Source organism: Lepidothrix coronata, unplaced genomic scaffold, assembly GCF_001604755.1.
Source record: "Lepidothrix coronata isolate B3197 unplaced genomic scaffold, Lepidothrix_coronata-1.0 Scaffold14, whole genome shotgun sequence".
Lineage (NCBI taxonomy): Eukaryota > Metazoa > Chordata > Aves > Passeriformes > Pipridae > Lepidothrix > Lepidothrix coronata.
This window is the reverse complement of record NW_016690194.1, coordinates 9415203-9442042: the sequence shown is the minus strand read 5'-3', so window position 1 is coordinate 9442042 and position 26840 is coordinate 9415203. Positions and strand designations below refer to the sequence as shown.

The following is a 26840-nucleotide window of genomic DNA, read 5'->3' as shown; positions in this document are numbered from 1 at the left end:
CTGCATTAAAAAGGTTTATATAAAACAGGAAGGTCTGTAACAGTCACTAATTGAAATTGCTGCCAGTTTGATTTCACTGTGCTGGTTTTGAGATCCTCCCAGCTTGTCACAAGGAACATCAGATCTATGCATACCAACCACCATATTATAAATCTATCTTTCCTTCTATGTCTAGAGTTTCTGCTGCTTCAGTCTGGGACCTCTGTGTCAAACAGACAGGATCTCACTGGCAGTGGAGGGACCAAGACCTGGGAGAGAGAAGGAGGGCTACTCAGCAGCAGCTGCTTTTTCCTTTGGGATACTCATCCTTAGGCACCTTGATATTGAGATATGCACATGCCCAGGCATATGCCCCACACACCTGTAGTTTCCATTACACTGTACAGGGATGCTGCACATTTAGCACAGGGTAGAAGAGGTGGGTTCAGACCTTGACTGCACTTCCTGAGTTGAATTTTGCATTATTGTGAACCCTGTGCATGTGGACAAGACCTCTTGGACTATTGGCAAATAGCTCCATTTAACTGACTGTGATGTCTCCAATCCTCTTATCCGAAGAACGAGCTTTGAAATCAAATGAAATGGCTAGACTTGCTCTGCTGATGCCTGCCAAGGGCTGCTGTTATCTAGCAAAAACGACTCCAAATGGTAGCTTCAAAATGAGACAGAAAGCTCCAGTGATTGGCACTGATGTTTCAGTTTTCCATGGTAGAGCTTGGCAGGTGCCTTCCAGAAGGGAGATGAACTGAAGGACTCAGTGATCTTCAATATGAAAACAAGTCTTTGTGTACCACAATCGGTCTCTTCCTTCTTTACAACAACATAGCCCAATCTCCCCAGCACTGCTGTGATGGAAGAAGTTCACAAGTGATGGGGAAAAAAGGAAGTTTGAGGTCTCAGTGCTCTGAGAAGTCCCACCATAAGCAGAGTCAGCTGGAGGGAGCACAACAGTTCCCATACAGTGCAGCCCATAATCAAGACAATTTAAATCTGAGCTGCTTTGAATTGCCAAAGGGCAAGTCACCAGAGCTCCTTTATCCATTACAACAAGAGGCAAAAGACACAAATCGTTTTCCTTGAACGCCGAAGGACTAGTTAGTCACCACCATAGTACCTGATTCATGGTTTGGAAACACAGCTCTTCTGGGGAGAATCATCTCAGTTAAAAAAAGAAGTGGGCCAATACAGCAGATCAATTGGAGGGGGACCTTCAGGCTCTGGGTGCCAGCCCATTACCTGGAGGTGAATGCTCTTCCCCCTGCCCCCGCCATGTGGCCCAGCGACCCCCGTAAGGAGCTCACACAGACCACCAGGGAGGGACAGACGAAAGAGGAAGTTTATTGTGGGGATAGGGGTTTATAAGGCTTTTAGGAGGGTTAAAAGGGAACCAATTACAGGTTCAGGGTCTTACAGAAAAACCAATCAGGTAAAGAGTTAACAGCCAATAGGAAGGGGTTAACAAAGGCCAATGAGAACACCTCAGGACATCTTCCCAGGACACTACTGTATGGGGGATAAGAGTCCTTCACAGAGGGTGTCGGGAAGAAGGAGCAGTGAGTTTGCAGAAACGCAGAAAGCCATTTTAAGACATGTTTAAACAACATTAAAAACTTCTGTTTCTATAACATTTGAGCTGTTTTCTTCTTTTTCTTTACCAGTCCATCTTTGACAGAATTTTTTCCATCCTACATATGGTAAATCCATAGCCACAGGCCAAGGAGCTTGGCAAATTTGATGTTGGGAAGATGGATCTGCCTGACAGATCGTACTACCATTTCCTGCCTCTCTGTTTGGGTTTTAGGCATCAAAAATTTAGCAGATCGTACATTTCTTGGGACAAGCTTTTCCCCTAGATAAAAAATCCATGTCCTATGGCAAAAACTATCCTTGAGAAGTATGCAGTTGACCAGAGAGAAGCTTTTCCTTGCAAAGAAAATCTAGGAAAAAAAACCAGGCTGCTGCACATAATATAAGCTAGGAAGGAAAAGCATAAGTGACCTCCTTGCATTTTTGTGTCCTATGTAGGAAGCAGAATACAGCTGTAGATATGTCCCTTGCATCGGAGCTAAAGATCTCCTGTTTGAGTGCATGGCCTCACATCCTTAGTGCAACCATGAGCAACTGCCTAAAAGAGAACACAAAGACATCTTACAACAAAATTTTATGCTTTCATTTCATAATGAACTAGTGGAAAACTAACAACATGGTGAGGGGCAGGGGGGAGAAATGCTATGTTCTCATCCAATCACGATGTGCAGCAAGAAATCCTCTGCTGCTTCCACAATGATTACACAAAGAGGAAGGAATATGGCTGAACAATTAGCTTTGCCACTTACTGCTCACTTCATTTCAAGTTCACTGCTGCTGCAGCCTCTCCTGAGCACTGACAGCAGGTATGATGTTTCTGGTTAAAGCAAGTGAAGTATCTCAATTTGTTTCCATTGATACAAATTTATTCCACACCCATAGCTAGGGCACTAAAAAGCAGTGATCAGTCCAGTGAAGGGATGGGGAGAAAACACAATACTGTGCTCTTTTCTTTTTTTCTTTTTTGGTCCCCTCTAAGAAGGAGAATAATATATCTTTGAATAGTCAGAAATTCCCTTTTTTTCCTTGATCGAAGATTTCTAGGAGAAAAGATCAATACGATGACTGATTGCTTCAAACATTTTTATACTGTCACTGACCCCTGAATGGGATGTATTCTCTACACGATACAGGGCCTGCTGAGGAGTTACTGGATGAGCTTCTATAGACTATGCTGTACAAATCACTTTATGAGTACAACAGTCCCTCTTGACCTCCTAAAATGCATTGGTACATGCATCGTTCACCTCCAATGAAAGGAGGACTATTTACCATTTCCATTATCTAGTTCAGGGGAATATTTGGAGAACCAATTATCTCACTAAAGGAAGAGAACTTTGACACCGCACCCCAAACATATACACATAATGGTGTTAAAAGCAGATGGCCACTTTGGCTTGTCACTCACCCGAACATTACAGCAGATTTTTGTGAGAGATGGTCCTGCTATATCTGATAAACCTCCCTTCATGACCTCACACTCTAGGTAACACAGACAGACAGACAGTGAAGTGCTTTTAGGACAAAGAGGATGGGGGAATCTGGCTACTTGCATCTGATTTAGTCATGCTTTGGGAACTTTCAGATTTGCTGTAATTATTTGCATGGGGAGGTCTTTGCATTTCAAAGCACCATGTACTAAACAAATATAAACTTTCAGGACAAACTTAAATTACACTAGCAGAAATCAAGAAGTTTGATTATCCTTCTTTTTAATTTGTCCCCTTATGTGCAACTCAGTTCCTCTTTGTCTCTGCTGCTCTCAACTATAAAAATACATCTTCAATTTCCTTCTAAACTGAAAACATAGTCCTTTCATAGGATCACAAAGGACTGTGCTTTTTTATTACCTTTTCTGCAATTGCACACAATTGTCGATTACTGCACCAAAATACCATGGGTGTAAGCAGCTGAGAAGCCAGAAAATATTAGGTAGTAAAGATAAAAACATTTAACTGTTTCAGAAACGTTCTTGCACATGGTTCTTATTTGTCCTCAGCTGAGAAACAAAAGGCAACTTTATCATTATTACTGTAATTATCATTGCTGTAGTTGCTATTATTTATTACTGCTTTGGCCAAAGAGAAGTCTCACTTCAGCAGGGAACTATCAAGCAACAAAAGTCTCCCAGCCCAGGCAGGTTTAGCTTTGCTTTTGACTCCTTCAAACATTATCAGCACTGACCAGTGCCACATCCAATCTATGCAACACAAGCCGCATGAGGAGCTGTTACAAGGGAATATCTTGGTGAAGTTGAGCTCTAAAACCAAACTGTTTACTTTGCACTGCCTCAGCATTGCTTATCTTTCTTCTCAGAAGGCAAATGCAGAGTGAAACCACTCTTGTGCCAGAGCTGCAACCAAGAACTCTTTGGCATAGGCTCAGAGCAGCTGAACATCCAGAAGACGTTGCCATTTAAATTGGAGAATGCTCAGTTGTAAAGATTCTGCTGCTTAGTTGCTGACAGCCTGAGAACACTCAACATCAGCATTTCTCAAACTGAGACCAGCTTCCCTGCAGAGACTGGAGTCCTGCAAGAAGCACCAAAGATGTATTTAGCACCAAATCCTTTCACCAGTAATGACAAAATTTACAGAACAACTAAAATGCACAGGATAGATATGTTGTCCTGAACCCAAGCTCAGCCTGTAAGTCACCAATTGGTACAAGAAGATGCGTCTCATTAATTTTGTCAAATGTTACTATTGTAATTAATTTTTAAATTCAACAGAAACCATAATTTTTGCTTCCTCTTTTTCCAGATTAGTACACGGGAGGACAAAGTTCATTAAAAGTGTCAAGACAGTGACTTTGGGTTTTTAATTTTTTGTTGTTTTTTTTTTCTTTTTCTGAGGACCAAAAGGCCCCTAAAACCTGTAGAACTTCATGATGCTGCTAAAACATCTGTTGTTGGCAAAAACTGAATTTTCATTGATAAGGGAGAAACAACTGCCCAATTCACTGTTAAGTCTAGTACATAGGCAAGAGGAGGCCAAAAGGTCACTCACAAATGGCTAAACATGCCAGACACCATACAAGAACAATTCCTTCTTGTGGGCTTGACATGGAAACTACATTTCTAAGGCTCCTCAGTTTGTTACCTCTCTCTCAAAAGCAAGAACAAAAAAAATTCCTGACCTATATTTAACATGCTGAGTCCTGACACTTGTCTTGCTTTCTACAGAAACAATTACTTACCTCTCTTCCATTAACCAAGCTGTCTGATATTCTAGGAATTTGCTGCACACTGTTTCTCAAATCCTCACTCAGGTTTGCACTGAAGCAAACCCATTGATCCTGTTCTTCTCTCTTGTTTTGATTCAGTTCAAAATTAGGGTTTTGTTATTCCTGCCCTTTCCCTGAGCTCCTGCCCTCAGACTGCCAAGCCCCAAATTCACAGCTCGCTGTGGCTTCCATGGAGCTGCAAAGGCTTTGTGACGCCCGTACGAAACAAACATGATTTTCTCAGTAAAGCTGAGCTTTCACGGACGTGCCCCACGTACTGACCTCCACCAGTGGCCTGGGTTTGCGCTCCACTGCAAACCTGAAGTGGCAGAGTTCACAGCAGCTGGTGTTTGAAAAGGACAGCCAGTGCTCCAGGCAGCTGCGGTGAATGGTCCCCAGGGTCCCTGTACATTCGCAGGGGGACAGTAGGTCCTCCTGGCTGCTGCCCTCGTGGCAGATCCTGCAGATCAGCCGGTCATTGAAGGGGCTGCTGGAGGAAGGGGAGAGAAAATCACTGGCCAGTACACCAGGCTCTGTGCATGTCACGAATTAACAGTGCAGGAAACACTTGTAGATTGAGTACTTTGCTCTGTAATTACTACTCCAAGCTGCTGGGCCAACAGAAAGTGTAAAGCAAAAACACCAGAGTGGAAGGTGAGAGACAGATAACCGAGTGCTTCTGCATTTTTGTATTTCCCACCTCTTCACAAAGCAGTGGTGCAAGAAATCTCCAAGTGCATCAGGGAAGTTTTAAATCTGCCTCAGCTGGGCAGCTCTTATGCTAGTGGTGATGTGTGTCATCACTCCTCATTGTACAGGGTGCCACCTCTTATTCCAATGGTGATCCTCTGGCCTTTTCTTCTGCACTGCCTCCCCTCAATCCACCCACCTTCCTGGTGGGAAGTGCTAACATGCAAAGGGAGAGGAGTGCTCCTCCTGCCACTGATAACCTAAAGACTGATTTTAACTCTTAAGATACTCTGTTTTACAGAGGAATCTTTCAGGAAAGAGGAAGGCAGTCCTTGGGTGGTGCCTGGGTGCAGTGGGAGGAAAGAGGAAGCAGGCTGGGAGCACCAGAGCTGCTGAAACATGGAGCCTCTTCACTGCAGCTTCAGCTCAGCTCCCCTGACTGCTGAGGTTGAGAAGGTCAATCTCTTGGTTGAGGTCTTGGAAACAAAAACTCTCCCTACCACATATACCAAATCAGGTGATCTCAGAAATGAAGATTTTGTCACTACCACGGACAAAATGTCACTCTGGCTTGGGAAATGTTTAGGAAATGTACCACATTATGTAGCATAATCACTATGATGCTGTCAGAAACAATATAACTTTCCTAATAACTTTTCTAATTAATTGTTTTAATTAACTTTTCCAATTAATTATTTTAATTAACCATAAGCAGTGTGTATGTCCACTGTAACCAGTGTTCAGCAAGGTTTGTCATAAGCTGCCATTGTGAGAACACAGTTTGGGAAAATCACTGAAACTTTAGGTTTTGCTAAACCAACGTTGACATGCTTCAACAAACAAAGGCTGAGAGACCACAAGGACATTTTCAGATAAAAAAGAAACTAAGAAAGACAATTCAGCAGTTGTACTGAAACACTCTGTATCTGGGAATAAAAAGATGATAAAAAAGACTGAAAGTCTGGATTGATTAGCCGAAATGAGAAATCAGTAACCGTTAGAATACTAATTAATGAGAGAATTATGCAATTTATAGACAATGAATATTAGTTTCTCTGTTGGCTAGAATGTACAAATAATGAAAAGTTTTCAAAGTGTGTGTGCATGTGGAGGGACCCCATGTGCACCCAGCACTGTGAGTTAAGTAAGCCTGCTTTCTAATACTAAAAAAAATAAAGAATTTGATTTATCCCAACATTTTCAGTGACAATATTAGAATGAGGGTTCAATGACAAGTGCATTGTGGTAATGTTTCATGAAACACAGCATATCTTTCCTTCAGGCTCCCGCCGGGCTCGCAGCAGCACCTGTGGAAGGTGCATCCAGTAGGGAAGGGCCCATCCCAATTTACTGTCCCCACGTACCTCTGTGTCACAAGCGTCCTCACGACAGAGGAGAGCAGCTGCCCATCTTTGGACGACACCTGCATGACATACTGAGGGCAGCTGCTGGCTGGGGCACCGCTGCCACCAGGCAGGGCCTTGCCCACAGGAGCCAGTGGGTGCTCTGGTGGGACTCCTGGCAGGTGACTGCAGCGGCTCGTCCTCATGGCGCTGGGCAGCGGGTCCCCATCTGGGCAAGAGGGAGAACAGGGTGGTGGTGTGCGGGGCAAAGGGCACGTCAATCCCTGTCTGCTTCCCCTGTGAGCAGAAACATTCCTAGCTCCCTGCCCCAGACTCCTGAAGCCTGCTTGGCAGCTTAAAACATTATGTGACACTGAAAAACAGTCTGTCCGTCTCAGACACAGCAAGACAGAGCTCTCTGCTGCTTTTTTTTCCCTCTGCAGACTCCTAAGGTCACAAGCGATAAATGGAAAGACTGAACCATTTGTCACTCCCTCGCCTTTGAAATGTTTCAAAGGACTATACAATCTTTACTTGTGCCCTTTTTAGTTTGTCATAGGTTTGAAAAGAGATGTTGGAATTTTCTTTTTTTCCCTAGGGTCCCGTCCCCGTGTCCTCCCCCCACCCCCGCCATCTGTTTCTTCCAGGACGGGGGAGAGTCAGGGAGGGGTTGGGAGCAGAGCAGGGCCGGACGTGAGGGGCAGCACAGGGGCGGGGAGAGGGGAAGGGCTCACGGGAAAGCACGGTGACCGCAGGGACAGCTGGGAACTCCTTTGTTCAAGGGCTTTTGGGGTTTGGTCTGGGACCGGACAGAGAAGGAGCCCAGTTTTTGGCTGCCTCGTTCTCTTTTCCCGAGAGGAAGAGTTTTTCCGCACGGGACACCTCGCAGAGAATGGCAGAGAGAGAGAGACCGACCCATCTCGGAGGGAGGTATTCTTCTTTCAAGACTGCCTGTGGGAAAAAGGACTCTTTCATTCCTGACTGCCAGTACACAGGGCTGCGAGCAGCTATAGTCCTGCATTTCCCCCCAACCACCCCCACCGCCCCCCCCAGGGCTGCCGCGGCTTTCTCCCTCCCACCTGGGGAACTGGGACTTTGTTTTGTTTCCTCTGAAGGTTTTTGATTGCACCATTTGTCGTTTATTCAGATTTTGTTAATAAAAAGCTGTTTCTTTTTTCCTCTTCCGCACTTCCATCCGAAGTCTCTTAATTTTTAAGTTGTAATCTTGTTAAACGAAGACACAGTTTAAAGGCTGCTACAGTCTGCCAACAGGAAGAGTTACGTATTGGAGGAGAGAATGGCTGATGCACTTCAGATCCTCTCTGAAAACACTCCACTGGTGCTTAGTGTCTTCTATCACCAGCCCACAGCAGAGCGCAGACCTGGCAATTATTCCTGTGTAGGGCTTTAGTCACACAGACCTGCTTAATAACAGCCTGCACGCAGTGGTAATTTATGCCACAAGGTGAGGTAGAAATCACAGCTAGCTAGTTTGTTTCTTCTCTGCTTTGCTCTTTAACATGTGTTTTGTATGGCACTTTCAGCTGTGGTAATTGGAAAGGAAGGGTTATGCTGGTCACAAAGAGCCTGGGAATGTAAATTCCTGATACCTTGGTAGGATGTTCCTGGCTAGGTGAGGGGAAGCTGCATGGTTCCACAGGCTGTGTGCCTGCAGGATTCCTCTTCAGGTCAGCATTTGTACAGGGTGGGTTAATCCCTCTTCAAAAGGGAGGAAAAGACTTCCTAGTATGCCTTGAGACACTTGGCTACAGTTAAGACACGTTGCAGAGTTTAACCCTCAAAAAAATGCATTTTGCACCGAATACCACAGTCACACCACAGTGTAGTACCAGCACTGCAGTTGAGAACTAAACACTAATAAACTCCTTTAAACAGTAGTGTTTCTCTGGGGCTTAAAAGAAACCTTGTAATTTGACTTCATTGGATTTGAGTAATAGTGCTAACCTTCAGAAGCTCCCTGAATGGAAGTTTCTGGCAGTAAGATTTTGTAGGACTGATGTGGGTACTGGCTCAGTTGTACCATGCAAATTTTCACACAGGGACTCATATTCTTAGAAGGGCATCTAAAATGGGAAAATGCTTGGCAAAGTGTTTGTTTTACAGGATTATTTTAGCTATTTTCAAACCACACATACCCCAGAAAGTGAACTGAGACCGCTGATGAGGATACAGCATTCAGAGAACAGGGAAGGAAATCAGACCCCAGGCCTCATTTACAATGAAAAGGAAGCAAATGGCTGATTTCAAAACCATTAACATATAAAAAATTCAGACTTTTAAAAGGGAATAAGAGCCAGGGACTCTCCAAGGAGACCATAATATTCAGCAACATTTTAGTTTTAAAATCCATGCTGAGACTGTTTGACAAGAATATTCAGCAGCTGACTAGCTGCTTCATTAAACTTAAAAAGCCTAAGAAGTATCATGCTTACAGACCCATGCTACAGAATTATATATTTCTTTTCTGATTGCTTCACTGACCTCATTAAGTACAACAGCAGGTTTATAATTTTGTATAAAGTGATCATCCAAGCCTTTACAAACACATCCATCAATCATTTGCTGAGTTTAAGCACTTGCTGAAGCATCAGAAGAGCAACTAAATGCAAAGCTTTAAAGCACATGAGAAATAATGTAGCTACATCTCAACAAGGATGTTAATTCAAACTTCTGCATGCAATAATGCATTTGATATCCCACGTTGGCAAAGCAAATATGCATAAACACTTTCTACTTTATTCTTTTTTTAAAAGAAATTTAGAAGTTACAACATATTTTTCTGATTTCAGAAGAACTATTTTCACACTAAATCAGTGTGTGTCCCTGAAAAGTAATACAATTATAGAATTAAATAATATGTGCTTAAATACCAAAGCCCATGATAAATTATGAAAATTAATTGTACTGAGAAGTACAGAGATCCTAAACAAATCTGAACCAAAGCTGTCATTAAGTAGTTGTAAATTTTACCTGCCACTAAACCCCAACATCAGTATTTACCCATGTGTATGTATTATGTTCTGCCAAAATGTTTTGCACCTGAAAGAGGTGGAAATCTGTCAAAAATACCGTAATAGGAGAGAGCAAAAAAAAGAAGAAAACCAGGAAGATGTGTTTAGTAGTATTTATGAAGTGATGCAATATTTAATTGGGGAAGCCAAATACCAATATTTATTTCAGATGCCAGAAAATTAAAAGAAAAGTGGCTGGATTTGGTATGATGAATGAATATTTGAAGAAATCTAGTAATTAGCTCTTTTTGTTTCTTTTCTGTGTCACTGTACCCACTCATTTTGCATATCTCTTTCTACACAAAATCTAAGATTACCCTACTACTGTAATATTTAAATCAGATCTTTCCCTGTTCTTGTTTTTCTGTTTTGCCTTTGGTACCAGTCTCTGACGTCCTCTTCTCACTTCCATGACACAAGATTTACGGTCTTAAGCTCTGCCAGGGGAAATTTAGGTTGGATATTAGGAAGAAATTCTTTACAGAAAGTAATCAGACATTGGAATGGGCTACCCACAGAGATGGTGGATTCACCGTCCCTGGAGGTTTTTAAGATGAGACTGGATGTGGCACTTAGTGCCATGGTCTAGTAACCATGGCAGTGTTGGATCAAGGGTTGGACTTGATGATCTCGGTGGTCTTTTCCTACCCAGCTGATTCTGTGATTCTATGATTCTATGATTTTCTTCTGGGTGTTGAAAAATTCTCTCTTTCAGAGTGACTCTCCAATTTCAGCTCTTCCAACAATATGAAGCACATCCATATTCCAACTATCTGCACTTTGCATGATCCTTAGAGAAAAATTACTATGCACAAAAGACCCATGGTTTAATTAAACTACTGTTATGGGTTTAGTTACAGCAGGACAGAAGGCAGGACTGGTTGGAAAACCTCTCAGAAGTTAAACACTTAGGCAGATAAGCTAATAGTGACTAAGGCCCATCCCACTGCAAGTACATTAAGATGCTCCAGAGACTAAAACATGCATTGCAGTAACTGGATGACTTGCTGTGTGGTCCCTCAGCTTCCCCTTCCCACTGGAAAATGCAAAAGAAGAACCAAAAGTCTCAACTCCAGAGTACCGTGAAACTTCCTAGTTTTTTACCTACTAGGAAATTGTAGGAGGCGTGTCCAAAGGTACAGAGGACATACCGGGGCAGAGAAGCCCAAGGGAGCATGCGCCTAGATGGACAACCCCATTGGTTACAAGGTCACATGGTTTTAGGGGATAAAAGGGAGCGCGAATTTGAATACAGTCTCTTTGATTTTCACCTCACGAAGAGCGGACTGCATTCTTTATCATATAAAGACCCCGCTGCTACAGGAAATGAAGCGAAGTACTGTGAAGATGGGACAGACAGAACCTTTCTAAAGGAGCAGGAATCCCCAGGACACCTGCTAAAATCCTATTTTAGTAACTCTGACAGACATGAAATTTTCCGTGCATCATGTCCAAGACACTCATAATGGGATTGTTTTAAATATTTCTTGACTCTTTGCTCCACAATCCACCACGAAGAGCTTCAAGGATCCCCTCCTGGTTTCAATCACACTGGAGCTACTGAGTAAAGGAACTAGTGGAGTAAGTGGCAGTTCCAGTTGTAGCCCTGGATGCTGTTCACCAGCATGGGGGATAGATCCATAATTTTTTTCAGATTTTTCAGTTTCTTAAAAATCAGCTGGCAACTGTCAGCTGATCATTGCAACTTAGGAACCCTGTGCCATGGGAGATGCCTGAAGAGCAGGCACAACCTGGGATCTTGAGCTACTGCCCCTGTCCCCTCTGGCACTCAAAGCCATGTCCTGTCCTTTCTACATTTGCTTCCCCAAGACACCCAACTCCTTTGAAGTAAGAATAGCAGCTAAGGCCAGAACTCCTAATGGGAAATTCCTAGCATCTAAGGATCAGTGCAATTAGTACATTTGCTCCTGCTCGCTAAAAAATAAAGAAAATAAAAAGGTGCAGTAACTCTGAGTAAAAAATATCTTAAGTCCACAGGATGTGCACCTAAAGACCCCTAAGTCCTCCAAAGCAAAAAATTAATTCCTGTAACTTGAGAAGAGGAATTCCTGTATCTGACAGTCATATGTGACTTAGTATATACAAGACATGTAAGATGCTGCTTAACCTGTTCATTATGGAGATGTAAAGCCCTCACTGGCATTAAGCCATCAGTGACAGAGGCAGCATCAGGACACAGTAGTTCTCGAACATGGTGACAGGTGGAAGAGGCTGGAGAAAATTTTTGTTAAGGATCCATATAACCTAGCATTCATTCTGCAACAATTACACCACCACAGTCTCCCAAGGAGCTATGAGAGACAACCGAATGGTGCAAGAAGAAAATGTAGTAATTGTTCACCAGTTGAGCAGGAGACATTTCACATTAAAGCACTTCAACATATAGAAAGTAGCACAAATCCCACTGATATTAAGCAATTTTACTCTGTTTCAGCCCACATTTTATTAATTTTTCATGCCGTAGGTAGCATTTTCTATTCAGGTAGTGTCACTGCAGAGAGTCTCCAGGACCTTTTAAAACCCACTATGCAGTAGGCTGCATGCAAAGTGCAATTTTATAAACAAGCACATCAAAGAACTGAGTGCTAGTCTGAGGCACAAAGCAGTTTAGCATGAACAGTCCTTAAGAGTCTGCCCATGCATTTAAAACTTCACTGCCCACCCATAAATCAATGGGGTTTTGCTATGTACTGAACTTAAACCACTTCACCATGAGCGCAATCAACTACATATTTGGCACTGTGGACTTGAATAAATTGCTTTATATGTCTGCACAGCCACTAACTTGGGTCATTTCCTTAGATTTTTTTTTTCTTTTTTTGGTTGTTGTAATGAAAGATGCCACATGATAAATACATAAGTAGTTGTGCTCATAGCAATTTAGTCTTGCATTAATAAGAAAAAAGAGAGGATATAAATATGGCTTACTTACAACTTATCTGGAAATAGTAATGATAGCTTCTTTCAAAGTACAAGGAAACATATACCTTTTCTTTTCTAGTATTAGACTTTTCTAGGAGAAATGTATTCCCTCACAGAAGTTGGAATGCAAGACAGTGGATTCCCCCCACCCCTGAGTTGAAAAAGCTGGTGCAAGGTTCTCTGGAGCAACGTGAGCTGCAGAAAACCAGTCTTTCCACAACTTCCCTTTGCATAAATGAGTTACATGTGTCTACAGAAACTGGTAGAACATAGGAATGAATAAAACAGCCTAATGTGCTTTACTGCACCTTTACTAAGCATAATCATAGATGAGTGTTTCTTATATGCTGGCTTCCAAACACTGAGTGACATCCTGTGCACTGTGCCCAAATGCCTTAGGTAAGGAGGACAGGAGTGTGAATGTTAAAGGTTACTCTGTAAAAGGTGGTACTAAAGAGACACTGTTCCAAAATAAGCGTCCTCAGTGAGGAATGATGTAGTAGTTTTGCTGAAACCTGGAGTGGAGGAGTCAAAATGATTAAGAATTTTCCATCTTCTTTACCCAATCTCCACTAGTCCATTTGTCACTACATAACATCTCTTTACTAGGCTTCCTCAGCTGAGAAAGCTGGAGGCCAAGGCTTGTTTGCACCTATATCTGGGCAACTACACTCATGCAGAATCCCTGCAAATGGAGGAAGATGCTCACCCTAAATGTTCCTAAATTCCCATTTTTCCACTGCCACATCCACCTGAGAACGCCACTGTCTTCTTTCCCCACTCCTGCCCACAAACTTCCTGCTTATTCTGGCCCCATTTATTGGCCAGTTTTGGGGGACAATGGGACAAAGCTTCCCCCAGACAGGTCCCTTCCCTCCTGCCAGCCTGGCAGTGGCTGTACCTGGAGAGTCACACCAACCCTCCACAGGCTGCAGCCACAAGGGCGTGAGTTAACCTGCCAGCAGAACCCCAAAGCTGCCTTTGTTAAAAGACCAAGTCTAAGGCCATAAAATGATCATTACTGCCAGAATTACGCTAAGTGCTGGGATAGTGCTGTCCCCCATTTCTTTTCATTGGCGAGTATGAACTTGGAAGTCCGCCTTCCCACAAAACCAGTGTGGTTCCCAAAGTCTGACCCAGAATGAATCTGAAGGGTGGCTTCCCCCACAGGGGTGTGGGGTTGGCATTGCCTTGAATCGCTGTTTCCTAGTAATTAAATAGGATGTGGCTTAAACCACAGTGTTTTCACATTTAAGCACCAAAATGCAGTGAATGAATTAGTATCTACTTATATGCTGAAAGTTTATAAGTTAAAAGGCCCAGAAGCTTGGTTTTTTACATTAGAAGGTTCTAGATTCTCTAAATTAGGTCACCTTATACAGATGAGACAAGCAGATTTTGTAACCAAATGCCAGATTTGCATATTTACTTCCTGGCCTAAAACCTGTAAGATGAGAATTTAATTTGTTCTCAACAAGTGCTGAAGGACAAGGAATCCCACGTCAAGTCCCTTAAAGCCAGGATTCAACTCTAATCATCAAGTACTTTGTTCTGAAGAGAACATTCTGAAAGAACATGCAAAAATAACTCTTCCCATTTCCACTGCAAGGCTGAAAGGAGGGCTGCAAACATCATATGAATTATTGCCCTGTCCCACATAATAAACCTCTAACTCTTCTTCATTTCCTACTCACTGGGGTAAACATCAGCTGAATTCAAATGATTCTTCCTGACCAGGTAAAGTCAAGCTAAAAATGACTTGCTTAAACTGCAAAAGTTGTAAAATACTGCTTAGCCTCATGCCTGGGGTTTAGTAATTAATTCTCATTCATGTAAAGCTTGTACAAATTAATCCTTTGACAAATGGGATCGGTTTTTTAGCCTGTGGTTTTTCATGGCTCACAGTGGTAAAGTCTGCATAGATTTTTAGTGGGACTGTGACCAAGAAACTTGTCTGTACAGGAGCTTGAACGACAGAGGACACGGGGAGTGCTAGCTGGTGATGGGGGCAAGAGCCTGAGAACTGCAGGGCAAAAAGAGCCGGCAAAAAGAGACAGCAAAAAGCAAAATATTTTTAATTATTAATGGTGGACACTTGAAGAAATGTGGACACAGTATTTCCACAGACAGCTCGACTGAAATGCTAATTCTTTTGTTCATCATTACTAAGTTAATTATTTGCACACTTTTAGAATATTTGATTCTTTGAGCTCTTGCAGTCAATACTACACACAAATATAATCCTATTACAATTATCATGTTTATACTTTTCGCTGTTGATGGAAAAGCAGGTCAATGTATGAAAGTTAGAAAAGATATTAAACCCCCTTTCAAATTAAAAGTAGAAAAGTAGAAAGTAGAAAATTGAAAACACTTCTCTTTTTGACAGCTCTATATTTTCATTCTAGAGTTTAGCAATATTGCCTACATCAGTCTTGCATTTGATAACAAAACCTTCCATTAGAAGCTCAATGAATATAACTTCTCCTTATTATTTCAGTTTTGAACCAGAAATAAAGATTATTATCACACCCTGAATACCTTTGTTTTAATGCATTGAAATTTAACTTGAAATCAGTCAGATTGCTTCATATTAATTTATTTTTTCTTAGTCTTCATCTGCTTAAAAATTTAATATTAACATTTATTTCCTGTACAGAGCACTCCTTCCCTTTCTGTGTGATGCATCCCAAGTGTCTCACCCTGTGAAGCCTTTCAGGAGTGCTCTCTGCAAGGTACCTGCATAAGTAGAAGCATCTTCTGGTACTTTGTATTGAAGCCTGGGTGTATCAAGTACAATCAGAAGACTTCTACCTTTCCTTCCCCTGATACAATGAGACTGAGAACTCCATGGGGTCGATTCAAGCCTAATGTTTTATTCAGCAATGAATAAGCTGATGGTAGTCCGCGAATACATGAAACTACACTTGTATGTGATGCTTTGCAAAGCATGTCCCAAACAAACATATTTACATGTACAATATATGCTTTTGCTTATTCTAAAACTGTGTGACCACCTCATGTGTTTCTGAAGGTGCCATCTAACAAGCCTCTTTCCCTTCACTAAAGAGAATTTACTTTGTATTATTTTATTTTGTGTTTTAGTTGGCAGTTGCTGAACTTTTGATGTCTATTGATGAGGGAATTTCTCTTCCAAAAATATTGTTTGAAAAAGAACAAAACTTTTCAAAAATCAAAATGCATCAAAACACAGGTCTATTCCTTTCCCTTTTCTCTTTTTACCCTCAGACAAAAGCATTTGCCTTCACACAGGAAAATAAACTCTTTCTGTTCTCATATTAGTGTATTTCTCTCAGCTTGAGCAAAGTACAAACTCCATGAGTTTCTACAATGTTTACATAAAGATTTCTCCCTGAACTTGAATGTGAGTTCTTGAACTCCAAGACTTGCACTTTAGTCCGCAGGTGACAAACACATGGGAATACTGTGAGTTAATTAAAACCAGTGATAACTCCCTACTATCTAGTTTTACATGCATATATGATGTGTTATGTAAAACTATATGCTACAAGGACTGGAAAGTCCCATTCCTTATCCAGCATCAAGCACACCAAGAATGCTTTTAGTCATTGTCAAACAAATCAGATCTGACATGCAGACATGGAAAGGAAAAATAACTGCTGCAAAATAAAGCATATAAAATTCAATTTATTTTCGGTAACCTTCAAGCAAATTACCGAAATGCTGCATTAGTGAATGAGAACCACAATTCAAAATGGCAAAGACCAAATTGGACTGGACAACATTATTCTCCTTATTCAAATCCAAGAGAAATACCAACAAGAAAAACTACAAGATTTAGAAGTGATCTAGGTGTTAGCCTTAATAAAATGAAAAATAAAGGCAAGGGAAGTTTGGAGGGGGTGCTGATGTCAGTTGGGATGTTACTCTCTGTGTTACTGTGGCTTCTGCACTGAAATCAACCATGAGATGCAGAATTTCTTCCATACCCATGATACACTTGGCACAGGACTATTTTAACTTTGCAGTAGTATAATAACTATTGTCTAAGTTGCACCATTGCTGCCTCTTCCTTCAGGGGCGTCTAAGTTTCACTTGGCTCCCCACCAAATCCCAGACCCAACACCGAAATAACCTCAGGTCAGTGCTAAATAAAAAAACTATGAAAAATCCAAACTAGCCAAACTTATATGAAAATAAATGTATTTATGACATATACAGCTATGTACAGTTGAAATACCATGCACAACTCCAAGGGAAAAGGGAAACGGAAGGGGGAAGGAAAAAAAAAGGAACAAAAACAAAATAAAATATACAGGATCAATAGCCCAACATATAGCAACTAAAAGAATTAGCAAAAGAATATCTTACTACTCTCCTTGGGACAACAGAAAGTCGCACTGGAATGACTGCCAGCACCCTCCGCCTCCCAAGGTCGGCAAGGCCTTACCAGGCCTCACTCCCCAGCACGACAGACTTAATAGCAGGGAGTCTGTACCTCCAAAGCCGCCAGAAGGAAAGAGAGCGAAGACCTTTCCTCCTTTCTTCTTATACTCCTGGCTTACGTAAAAATCGTACGGAATACCAGGTAATATGGGCACTTCCTTTGTTACAAACTAGTCACCAAGGAAGGCCTAGACTAAACTACTACAAGGGGCTACATGTACAGCACAGTTTACCTGATATAGCTCTCTCAATTGGTGAAATTCCTTGCTAGCCATTGTAGCCTGATTTTGGTCCCCTGTCATTAACACTGGTTGTGATCTCCATCAAATGTTTTCTAGAGCTGCAGAAATTTTCAGTGTGCTATTACTAGTCTAGAAAATTGCACCTAGCGGTAGCAAGTCCCAGATCCTTGAGCAAAATTTATTTCTTAACTTCCTGACAGAGTAATATAATAAGTAAGTAATGTTACTTCTGAAGAGTAATATAAGAAATGTGCTGTTGGTAATTATGAATGTCTTGAAACAACTCTTTCAATGTCTCTTGGATCAGGCTTCATGCTCATACTTCACAGGGATACACTACAGTTTACAATTATGAAATAATTTACTTACATTACTTTGGCCAGAACACAGTTAAAAAATCAACACGTACCCATATCTAAAGGGACAACATTCATCTATTCACAGCAAATATTCAGCCCCGCAACCAATATATACTGCATATTAATTCCTTTTGGTGCCTCCTCTGGATTTGCTCCAGCAGCTCCATGTCCTTGCTGTGCTGGGCCCCCAGGGCTGGAGGCAGCTCTGCAGGTGGGGTCTCACCTGAGGAGGCAGAGGGGCAGAATTCCCCCCTGCCCTGCTGCCCACACTGAGGGATCAGCCCAGGGCATGGGGGGTTTCTGTGCTGGGCCATGTCCAGCCTCTCCCCCACCAGCACCCCCAAGTCCTTCTCCCCAGGGCAGCTCATCCCCAGCCTGGACTGATCCCAGGGATTGCCCTGAACACCAGGGCCAAGTCCCACTGGGTCTGAAAATGTGATGATTGTGATATTCCTCCAGCCACACTTTTAAACCAGAATCATATTGTAAATTCACTTATGTCTCATCAAAACATTTTCACACATTTATACCACTTTGCATATCATAAAGCATCACTGATGGCACAGAAAGCATCCAGGAACATAGAAACACTAGAACTTGGCTGAGCATACTGACTCTATTGCAGATGAATCTATGTGAAATTAATTGTTGCCAAAGGGCAAAATAACTAAAGAGCTCCAAGTTTTTACCTTGGGGGCTGCAAAATTCTGGGGTTTCTGGAGATGTTGTGAACAGCCAGAAGCAGAAACTAAGATAAAGTAATTATTTGCCTTTAGCAATGCCTTTTACCAACCTAGTTCTCCCTCCAAAACATTATAAAATCTTAGAAAACAAGCAATTAAAGTTTCTGTAGTTCCCAAGAGGGACAAGACTTGCTCTCCTGGCATTGCTTTACATGAAATGTAAAGTTTAGGATCTGGCTTCAAAGGGGTCCCATAAAACTAGACACTATTTAGTAGAATAAACAAGCATACCACATTGTCTATGCAGAGCACCTTCCTTGGTTCACTTAATGCTCAGGTTTAAGCTTTTAAAGCACACTTAATGGTAATCCAAACATGGTGAGCAGACATACAAGATCAAATGACTAGTTCCCAATTCTATCTCCTTATTTAGTACATGATGAGCACTGAACTCTGCTTTGAGTGACAGAGAAAAGATGACACTTCTCATCTCAGGAGGCTTCTACGCAGAGATGTCTCAAACTCAGTAGTAACTTGAGTATACAGATGATTCTGCTGGTTCTGGCAACTGGAAAAAAGCAGAGCAATTATTTTTAGCGTGGCACTTCATTATCAGTTTAATGGCCTCCAGAGGTTTAGTAGCCTGGCAGGAATTATACCCTGTTAGAGGGAAACACTGAAACAAATTTCCTCATTTGGTACTATGTCTCATAGCTTTTCCCTATTGCTAGAAAGATCATTTTTCACCCTGTAATTTGTATGAGTCAATCATTTTTTGTTTTACGTTAGACTATCTCCATCACTTTTACCTTTCTTGCCATTGACTAGAGCATTTTTGAGTGGTTGCTTCTGGGTCCCAATTTTTTTTCCATATTTTATAATATAATTGATACGGAAGTCAAAAAACAGATCACTTTATGTATAAAGATCTTAGTAAACCAGTGAGTCTTGGTGAATTTTTGTCTCATCATTTTGAGACTGCTGCATTGACAAAGGTTAATTACATTCTTCATACCATCTAGGCATTGTTCTCAGTAGTCATAATTGCCCTTAAATTTGTTCAATTTTCCATCAAATGAATGCTCAATGTTTTTGTTAGAAAGATTACATCCTCCAACAACTTTCCTTCCTTTCTAACTCCTAATTTATCTCTTACCAGAGCACAGAAACAGAATGATTTCCTGATATCACATCATTCTAAAAATATATATATTAATGCTCTTGACATGATTTTCTATGTAATATCCTCCAGATGTACAGTATATTTGTAGCCCTAGTGTGGAACACTGCATCAAAAGAGTGAGAAAAATTAATTGCAAGTAATCCAAAGCCTTGTTCCAACCCCTCCTCAGCTCTTCTCCAAAGCTGAACAGTCCCATCCTTGCAATAACTAAAACACATATATGCCTCTAACGTTTGTGAGATCTGGACTTTCTGCTTCAAGCACATTACATTCCCAGCTGCTGATACAGCCAGTGGATGAATTAATTATGGATAAGTATTTGTGACCAAGTGTTCCCAGAAACTCAGATTTATCTATCTCATTGCATAGAGCCATCAGCTCACAACTGCCAAGCAGACCTGAAAAAAAACTAAAACAGAGACAGGAAATTGACTGTTTCAGCCCCAAAATACTGAACAAACTTGGTCCCCACCAGACCCACTGTGGAGGATGGTTAGGCCACGGGCAGCTTTGACCTTGAGCTACAGCTGTAGCCTGGCAAAAGAACAAGTAAAACATCATTAAGGAAGAAAGTGTGAGAAAAAGAAGAAAAACAGCTGCAGATAGAGGAATGTGTTTGGACATGAGAAGAGAGACTGGCAACCTGTCAGGAGAGGAGATGGGGCACGTGCACAGAAGCTAGAAACCAATTAGAGATGAGATACAGGCGTGTGGACAGAGGAGATGTGGATAAAAAGAACAAGTTTGTTTATAATAAAATCCTTGCCTGCCAACTTGCTGTCTGAGTGCATCTTTGTCCGTCGTCAACCCACGCACTCAGGTGTCTTGTCAAAAGCAAAACAACAGGAGCCTGATGCTTAACAAAGACAACTAACTGCAACAGGGCAGCATAGGAGATGAGGGAGTCCAAATTTCATTTGTTTATTTTTGTGTGTGAGAGTGCAAATGGAAGGTGGCAACTGAATCATTGCCATTTGTGTCTTCAGGTCTTAGGGAGGAAAAAAACATACCTGCTCATATTCCTGACCATGCTGTGCTCTCCTAAGAAGAGCTCGCCAAGCCACTCTCCATCATTTACAAACAGTACTGGCTCACTGGGGAGGTCCCAAATGATTGGAAGTTGGGGAATGTTACACCGACCCACAAAAAGGGCTACAAGGAGGACCCAGGAAACTACAGGCCTGTCAGTCTGACCTCAGTGCCTGGCAAGCTTATGAGGCAGATCATCCTAAGTGCAATCACACAATACCTACAGGATGGACAAGGGATCAGACCCAGGCAGCACAGGTTTAGGAAGGGCAGGTCCTGTCTGACCAACCTGATCTCCTTTTATGGTCAGGTGACCCACCTGATGGATGCGGGGAAGGCTGTGGATGTGTCTACCTCGACTTCAGCAAAGCCTTTGACACTGTCTCCCACAGCATTCTCTTGAAAAGGCTGCAGCCCATGGCTTGGACAGGGGCACTCTGTGCTGGGTTAGGAACTGGCTGCAGGGCTGGGCCCAGAGAGTGGTGGTGAACGGTGCTGCATCCAGTTGGCAGCTGGTCACTAGTGGTGTCCTCCAGGGATCAGTGTTGGGCCCAGTTCTGTTAAACATCTTTACTGATGATCTGGATGAGGGGATTGAGTGCACCATTAGCAAATTTGCAGATGACACCAAGCTAGGAGGGAGTGTCAATCAGCTGGAAGGCAGGAGGGCTCTGCAGAGGGACCTGGACAAGCTGGAGAGATGGGCTGATTCCAGTGGGATGAGGTTCAACAAGGCAAAGTGCTGGGTCCTGCACTTTGGCCACAACAACCCCCTGCAGCGCTACAGGCTGGGGACAGAGTGGCTGGCAGCCAGGCAGAGAGGGACATGGGAGTTTGGATTGACAGGAAGCTGAACATGAGCCAGCAGTGTGCCCAGGTGGCCAAGAAGGCCAATGGCATCCTGGCCTATATCAGGAACAGTGTGACCAGCAGGACCAGGGAAGTGATTCTTCCCCTGTACTCAGCACTGGTGAGGCCACACCTGGAGTGCTGTGTCCAGTTCTGGGGCCCTCAGTTCAGGAAGGATATTGAGGTGCTGGAGCAGGTCCAGAGAAGAGCAACAAGGCTGGTGAAGGGACTTGAGCACAAGTCCTGTGAGGAGAGGCTGAGGGAGCTGGGACTGTTCAGCCTGGAGAAGAGGAGGCTCAGGGGAGACCTCATCACTCTCTATAACTCCCTGAAAGGAGGTTGTAGCCAGGTGCAAGTTGGTCTCTTCTCCCAGGCAACCAGCAGTAGAACAAGAGGGCATGGTCTTAAGCTCTGCTAGAGGAAGTTTAGGTTGGATATTAGGAAGAAACTTTTTACAGAGAGAGTAATCAGGCATTGGAATGGGCTGCCCATGGAGGTGATTCACCATCCCTGGAGGTTTTTAAGATGAGACTGGATGTGGCACTTAGTGCCATGGTCTAGTAACCACAGCAGTGTTGGATCAAGACTTGATGATCTCAGAGATCTTTCCCAATCTGGCTGATTCTATGATTCTCTGATACACAATGCAAACAAGCAAATGGGAAAGGTCTGCCAATCACAACCCAAATGACCTGGAATAAAGATATCCTTGTATCATTTGATTTTAACATGTTGACATTTATAAAATGTGGCAAAATTGAGCCATAGTCACTTTCATTTTTCATTATTCCACTTCCATTAATAGAAGCTTTTAAATCAAACTCTGTCTGAAACCTGTAAAATGAGTAAGAAAATGAACAAGTGGATGAGAGCATGAAATCAAGAAAGCCAGAGGAACATATGCACATATAAAACATTTAAAAGAACTGAGAGTTGCCTATTAATTTCTAAACCCTAATGGCAGCAGACCAAGACTACTACAGTAACATCCAGTGAAGCACTTCCAGTTGTTCTTTTCCACTGCACTTTTTTTAGTTTGTATAAAATGCTGGCTGTTTATATGGGCAGCACCTGAATGACAGGCAGTCAAACAGCAGCTAGAAATTAACTCTGTTTTATGTTACAGCTGAAAGCCCACACCAGCCTTGTGGCTGCCAATTACTTCCAGCTCAAGATGTATCCATAAAAGGAGGATTGCCACACCTCTGCAACACAACCCTGTAGTCACAATAAGTGAGGGACGAATCATTCCTGCACAATGAAGGCGGCTTACAGCCATGACGTGAGATTTAAGAGCTTTATTATGGATGAGTTTCTCTTGTGCTATTGAAATACTTTGATCTGTTAAGTTTTAGAACGCGTCTAAATTTAAAATAAGTTGCTGTAAGGGAAACTATGCTTTTATGTGGCAATTAAGCTGCATGGATTGGAAGGTTACAGGCACAAGCAGAAGAACAGCAGGAATGGGAAGATTAGCTCCCACATTCATCTTCCTGCCCATCTTGGCACAGATGCATGCACTAAGTCAGAGAAACCACAGCTTCAGCAGTTATGAAAAAGAGGATGTGCAACTTGCTGGGAGGAGAAAAAAAAAAATGGGATTCAATTTTCAGCTTCTGAAGGTCTGATCATCTTTAGGGACTGGTCCTAGAAAACAAAGCTGATTCTGTGTTTTACTGATACTCCTATTTGCACTAAATTAATAACTCCTTCCCCTGCTGCACCAGTCTCCCTCACATATGACTTAAGACCTCATACTAGAAACTTATTTCCTGGGCATGCTTTAGAAAGGATATATCATAAACAATATGCTTGGTGATGGTCACAAGTCTGTCACAAAATCATGCTCTCCTGAAGATCTCTGTAACAGTTCATAAGGTCTCCTGTGGGACCCACAGAAGTAACTTCATTCTGTTTCACAGAGACGTCAAGGGGAATCACTAAAGACTAAATTGGTGGTTCAAGCAGCCCAACAGATGAAGCTGTAAGCCTGTCCTCATATGAAGAGCTTAAACAAGGCCTGTATATTCACTAATTCCAGTTACAACCATGAAATGTTACACCCATCCTATTTTCAAGCATTTTAGAGATAAATGCATTTGATGCTTCTCATAAACAGCCTAGAGCAGATAAACAAACAACTAACACTGACCCTGTGTCAGATTTACAGTTTTTAAGTCCTCAGAAAACCAATTACCTAAATCATAAGTTATTTAGGATACAACTAATCTTCCCAGTCTTCAGCCGAGTGAGGCTTGTAAAGCATCTGGATGAGGGGGACACGAGTATGATGGTGTGCCAGCCACAGAGAAAGTGCTTTCTGGTTTTGTCTCTCCAGTCTTGACAAAAGTCAACTGCCAAACTACACTGAGTACACCTCCACCAGTCAATAGGAACTGCTACTGGGATGTTATAGAAGAGCAGGGACCCATAGCTGTTATGCTGCAGTTTGCATTTTCAAATGCCAACACTAATAAACACTTAGTGGGTCAGATCCCCCGATTTACATGATCAGTATTGTTCAACTCCAGCTGAGGGACATTTTCTTTGACTTAGGAAATGGAGGAGGGGAACTCCAAAAAGGCCTCAAAATGATGCCAAGGCAATGCCAAGACAAGTTCTCATGCAGCGCACACACTGCTGGAAAGAACCACACAGATAAGAAAGGATTGCAGATTACTGTAGGTCCAACCCTGCCTCATGCTGTTCATCCTCTCTTTATCTCAGGCTCTGTTGAGATAAAGCACAAGGAGAACTGGAACAACAGAGCTTTGTTTTGATGACAAAAAAAAAAAAAAGAGGAAGGTCTATTGCACTTCACCTGCAATCTAAAATCCTTGGATTATTTCATCTTCTTTCATGTCACTGATGCTGACATAGGTCAGCACCTCACACTGACCATTCCAAAGCAGCAGTGCCCATTATGAGTGTGCAACTTATTAGGTGATAACTCTCTGAACTGCACATGGACCTGTGAGAATCCCAGCTCTACTAAAATAGTGAAATGGAGAGCTGAACAACTTATCCCCAGCTACTGCTCTCCGCAGATATTCCTACCTCACTGGCCATGCAGGTGTTTTGTTTCCCAACACCAGGAATTAGCTGTTTGTATTGCCCTGTGGTACTTGTTTTGGCACAAACCCAAGTACTCACATGTGTAGGTGCGGTAACTGAATTAGTTTATTAAGAATGGACAGCAGTATTTATACAATGTTCAAACTGTACCACATGATCTTTCAACCAATGACATTAGACCACTTCACTGTGCATGTGTCACAGAGTATCAAAGGAACTGCAAGTCCGATAATGCTTTGCAGCACTCTTCCTGTAATATGAATCCCTACATTTCCCCTTTTCTTATTATAATTACAAGTCACAGAACAATTTTTAAACTTTTTTCTTAAACATTTCTTAACATAGATAAACTTATCTTAACCATTATATTAACCAGGACCGTATGTGGTGAGGCCTTTATTAAGACTGGTAATAACTTTATTAGTTTGTGCAACCTTCTTAACTGTGCAATATTCAAAACTTTATTAACTGTACAACTTTCAATTATTCATGGTTTATAGATATGTAAGACTTTTTATCTGAGGGAATTAATATTGTACTTACTGTTATTTGAGAATAATTTATGTGGCTGAGGTGATAATGTTGTCTAATTGTGTTTATAACTGACATATTGTGCTACTGAGTGTTTTTGAATCTTCACACACACATACACTTTTCCATTCATTCAGTGGCTGCTACTCACACGTTTCATTCTCACATCTTCTGCATTTTCATTCTGTTTTGTTTTTAACTATAAGTTATAATTAGCAGTGGTTATTGTTTACGTGTTTCTTCTGGTTCTGTTTTATCAATTACTGTTTCGTTGTGATTTTTCTGTTTTGAAGAAGAGTTAATGTAAGTTTACATACCTAGAGAAGACCTATAACCCCTCCTCCCCCTTTTTTAATATTTTTCTTATTATGTTGTGTTGTTTCTACTATTGTTGGTCTTGCGGGTGAGCGTGGTGATATATACATTTTTATATGGTTAAATTCAGTTATATGAGTGATCTGTGAATGGCAGTAAAGCATAGCTATTGAAGGTAAGTTTTTCAATTTCTGATCACAGTCTGTGTCTAGAGTAGACAGGTTATCATTATAATCTGCTCACACAGCTTGAAATCCAGTGTTCTCGGTAAGAAATCAGTCTATGTCAATTCTAATGCAGACAGTCTTCAGGTTTTTGTTCATTTATCTCTTGTAGCTGTTTTTTACCTTTAAAAATAATCTTAGCAAACATGTTAATAACAGTTCAGTCAGTTTTTGATAGAAAATGGGCAGGAATAGATGTGAATCTGCAGTTTTTTCCAGCATTGGTTAAAGTTGGTGTATGGTGTGGACAATGTTGCTGAGGTTCTCCAGGGCTGTGGGAGCCCTTCATAGCTGGGGTCTGTACAGGTGGTCTTAGCAGTTATACTGGCAGGCAGGGTGGATGTTTTGGTCCTGATGTCCTGCAAGTTGAAGCGCAGTCTTTGGAGCAGGCTGTTGGCATTCATAAGTGCTATGATCTGTGTTATTGGTTGCTCAGGCCTGCTTGCAGTGTTCTGGTTTTGTGGGGATAAACTCAAAAGGCACTTTTAAGGATTTTAAGCAACAAAGAAAGTTTCCCTCCCCCAGCCTCTCTACTATTCCCCCCGGCAACACAGAAGAACTTTTTAAAGTAGAAGATAACTTGCCAATTAGTAAAGCTGCTTTTTTGTGACTTAAAGAGCTGAATATAGTAGCTGATAGCTGTATGTTCGCTGTGTCTCGCAGCATTACCTTTGTGTTGCTAGCTGTGTTCACTGTGCTGGTGAGCTGTTGGCTATTAGCTTATTTTGCAGGGCTTGCAGCACTGCATCTGTGCTCCTGGGAACTCTAGCTGATGTGAGGCAGAGCTGTGGCGGGGCTGTGTGCCCGCCCTGTTGAGAAAGCTTCTGTTTAGCTCGGTTGTTCTAAACGTTGTATTTGCTATGAGTGGAGGCTCGGGCACTGGGTTGCTCTTGCTGGCCCGGGCCCAGGCCCTGCCTCCGCTCATCAAGAATAGTTTTGAACAGACTAATACCCGCTATAGCAGAAGGAATTCTACCTGAAAGCCAGTGTGGTTTCAGAGCCAACAGGAGTACCACAGACATGGTATTTGTCCTCAGACAACTGCAAGAGAAGTGTAGGGAACAGAACAAAGGACTCTGTGTAACCTTTGTTGACCTCACCA

At 42.0% G+C, this 26840-nt stretch overlaps 1 protein-coding gene across 5 annotated transcripts in view; it reads right to left on the bottom strand.

The window, feature by feature from the left end:
* MARCH3 (membrane associated ring-CH-type finger 3) overlaps nucleotides 1-26840 on the bottom strand; it is a 64178-nt gene that overhangs the window by 9294 nt on the left and 28044 nt on the right. Inside the window, exons 2-4 of one of the 5 annotated variants that reach the window (XM_017806310.1) lie at nucleotides 8456-8564; nucleotides 6867-7074; nucleotides 5095-5302 (exon numbers count right to left, since the gene is read on the bottom strand). In XM_017806310.1, the coding sequence (XP_017661799.1) occupies nucleotides 5095-5302; nucleotides 6867-7051 (393 nt within the window). In that variant the 5' untranslated portion in view covers nucleotides 7052-7074; nucleotides 8456-8564. Of the gene's footprint in view, nucleotides 1-5094; nucleotides 5303-6866; nucleotides 7075-7760; nucleotides 8056-8455; nucleotides 8565-17173; nucleotides 17426-26840 lie in introns of those variants that run through there. The other 4 variants (XM_017806312.1, XM_017806308.1, XM_017806309.1 and 1 more) reach the window with 4 other exon arrangements.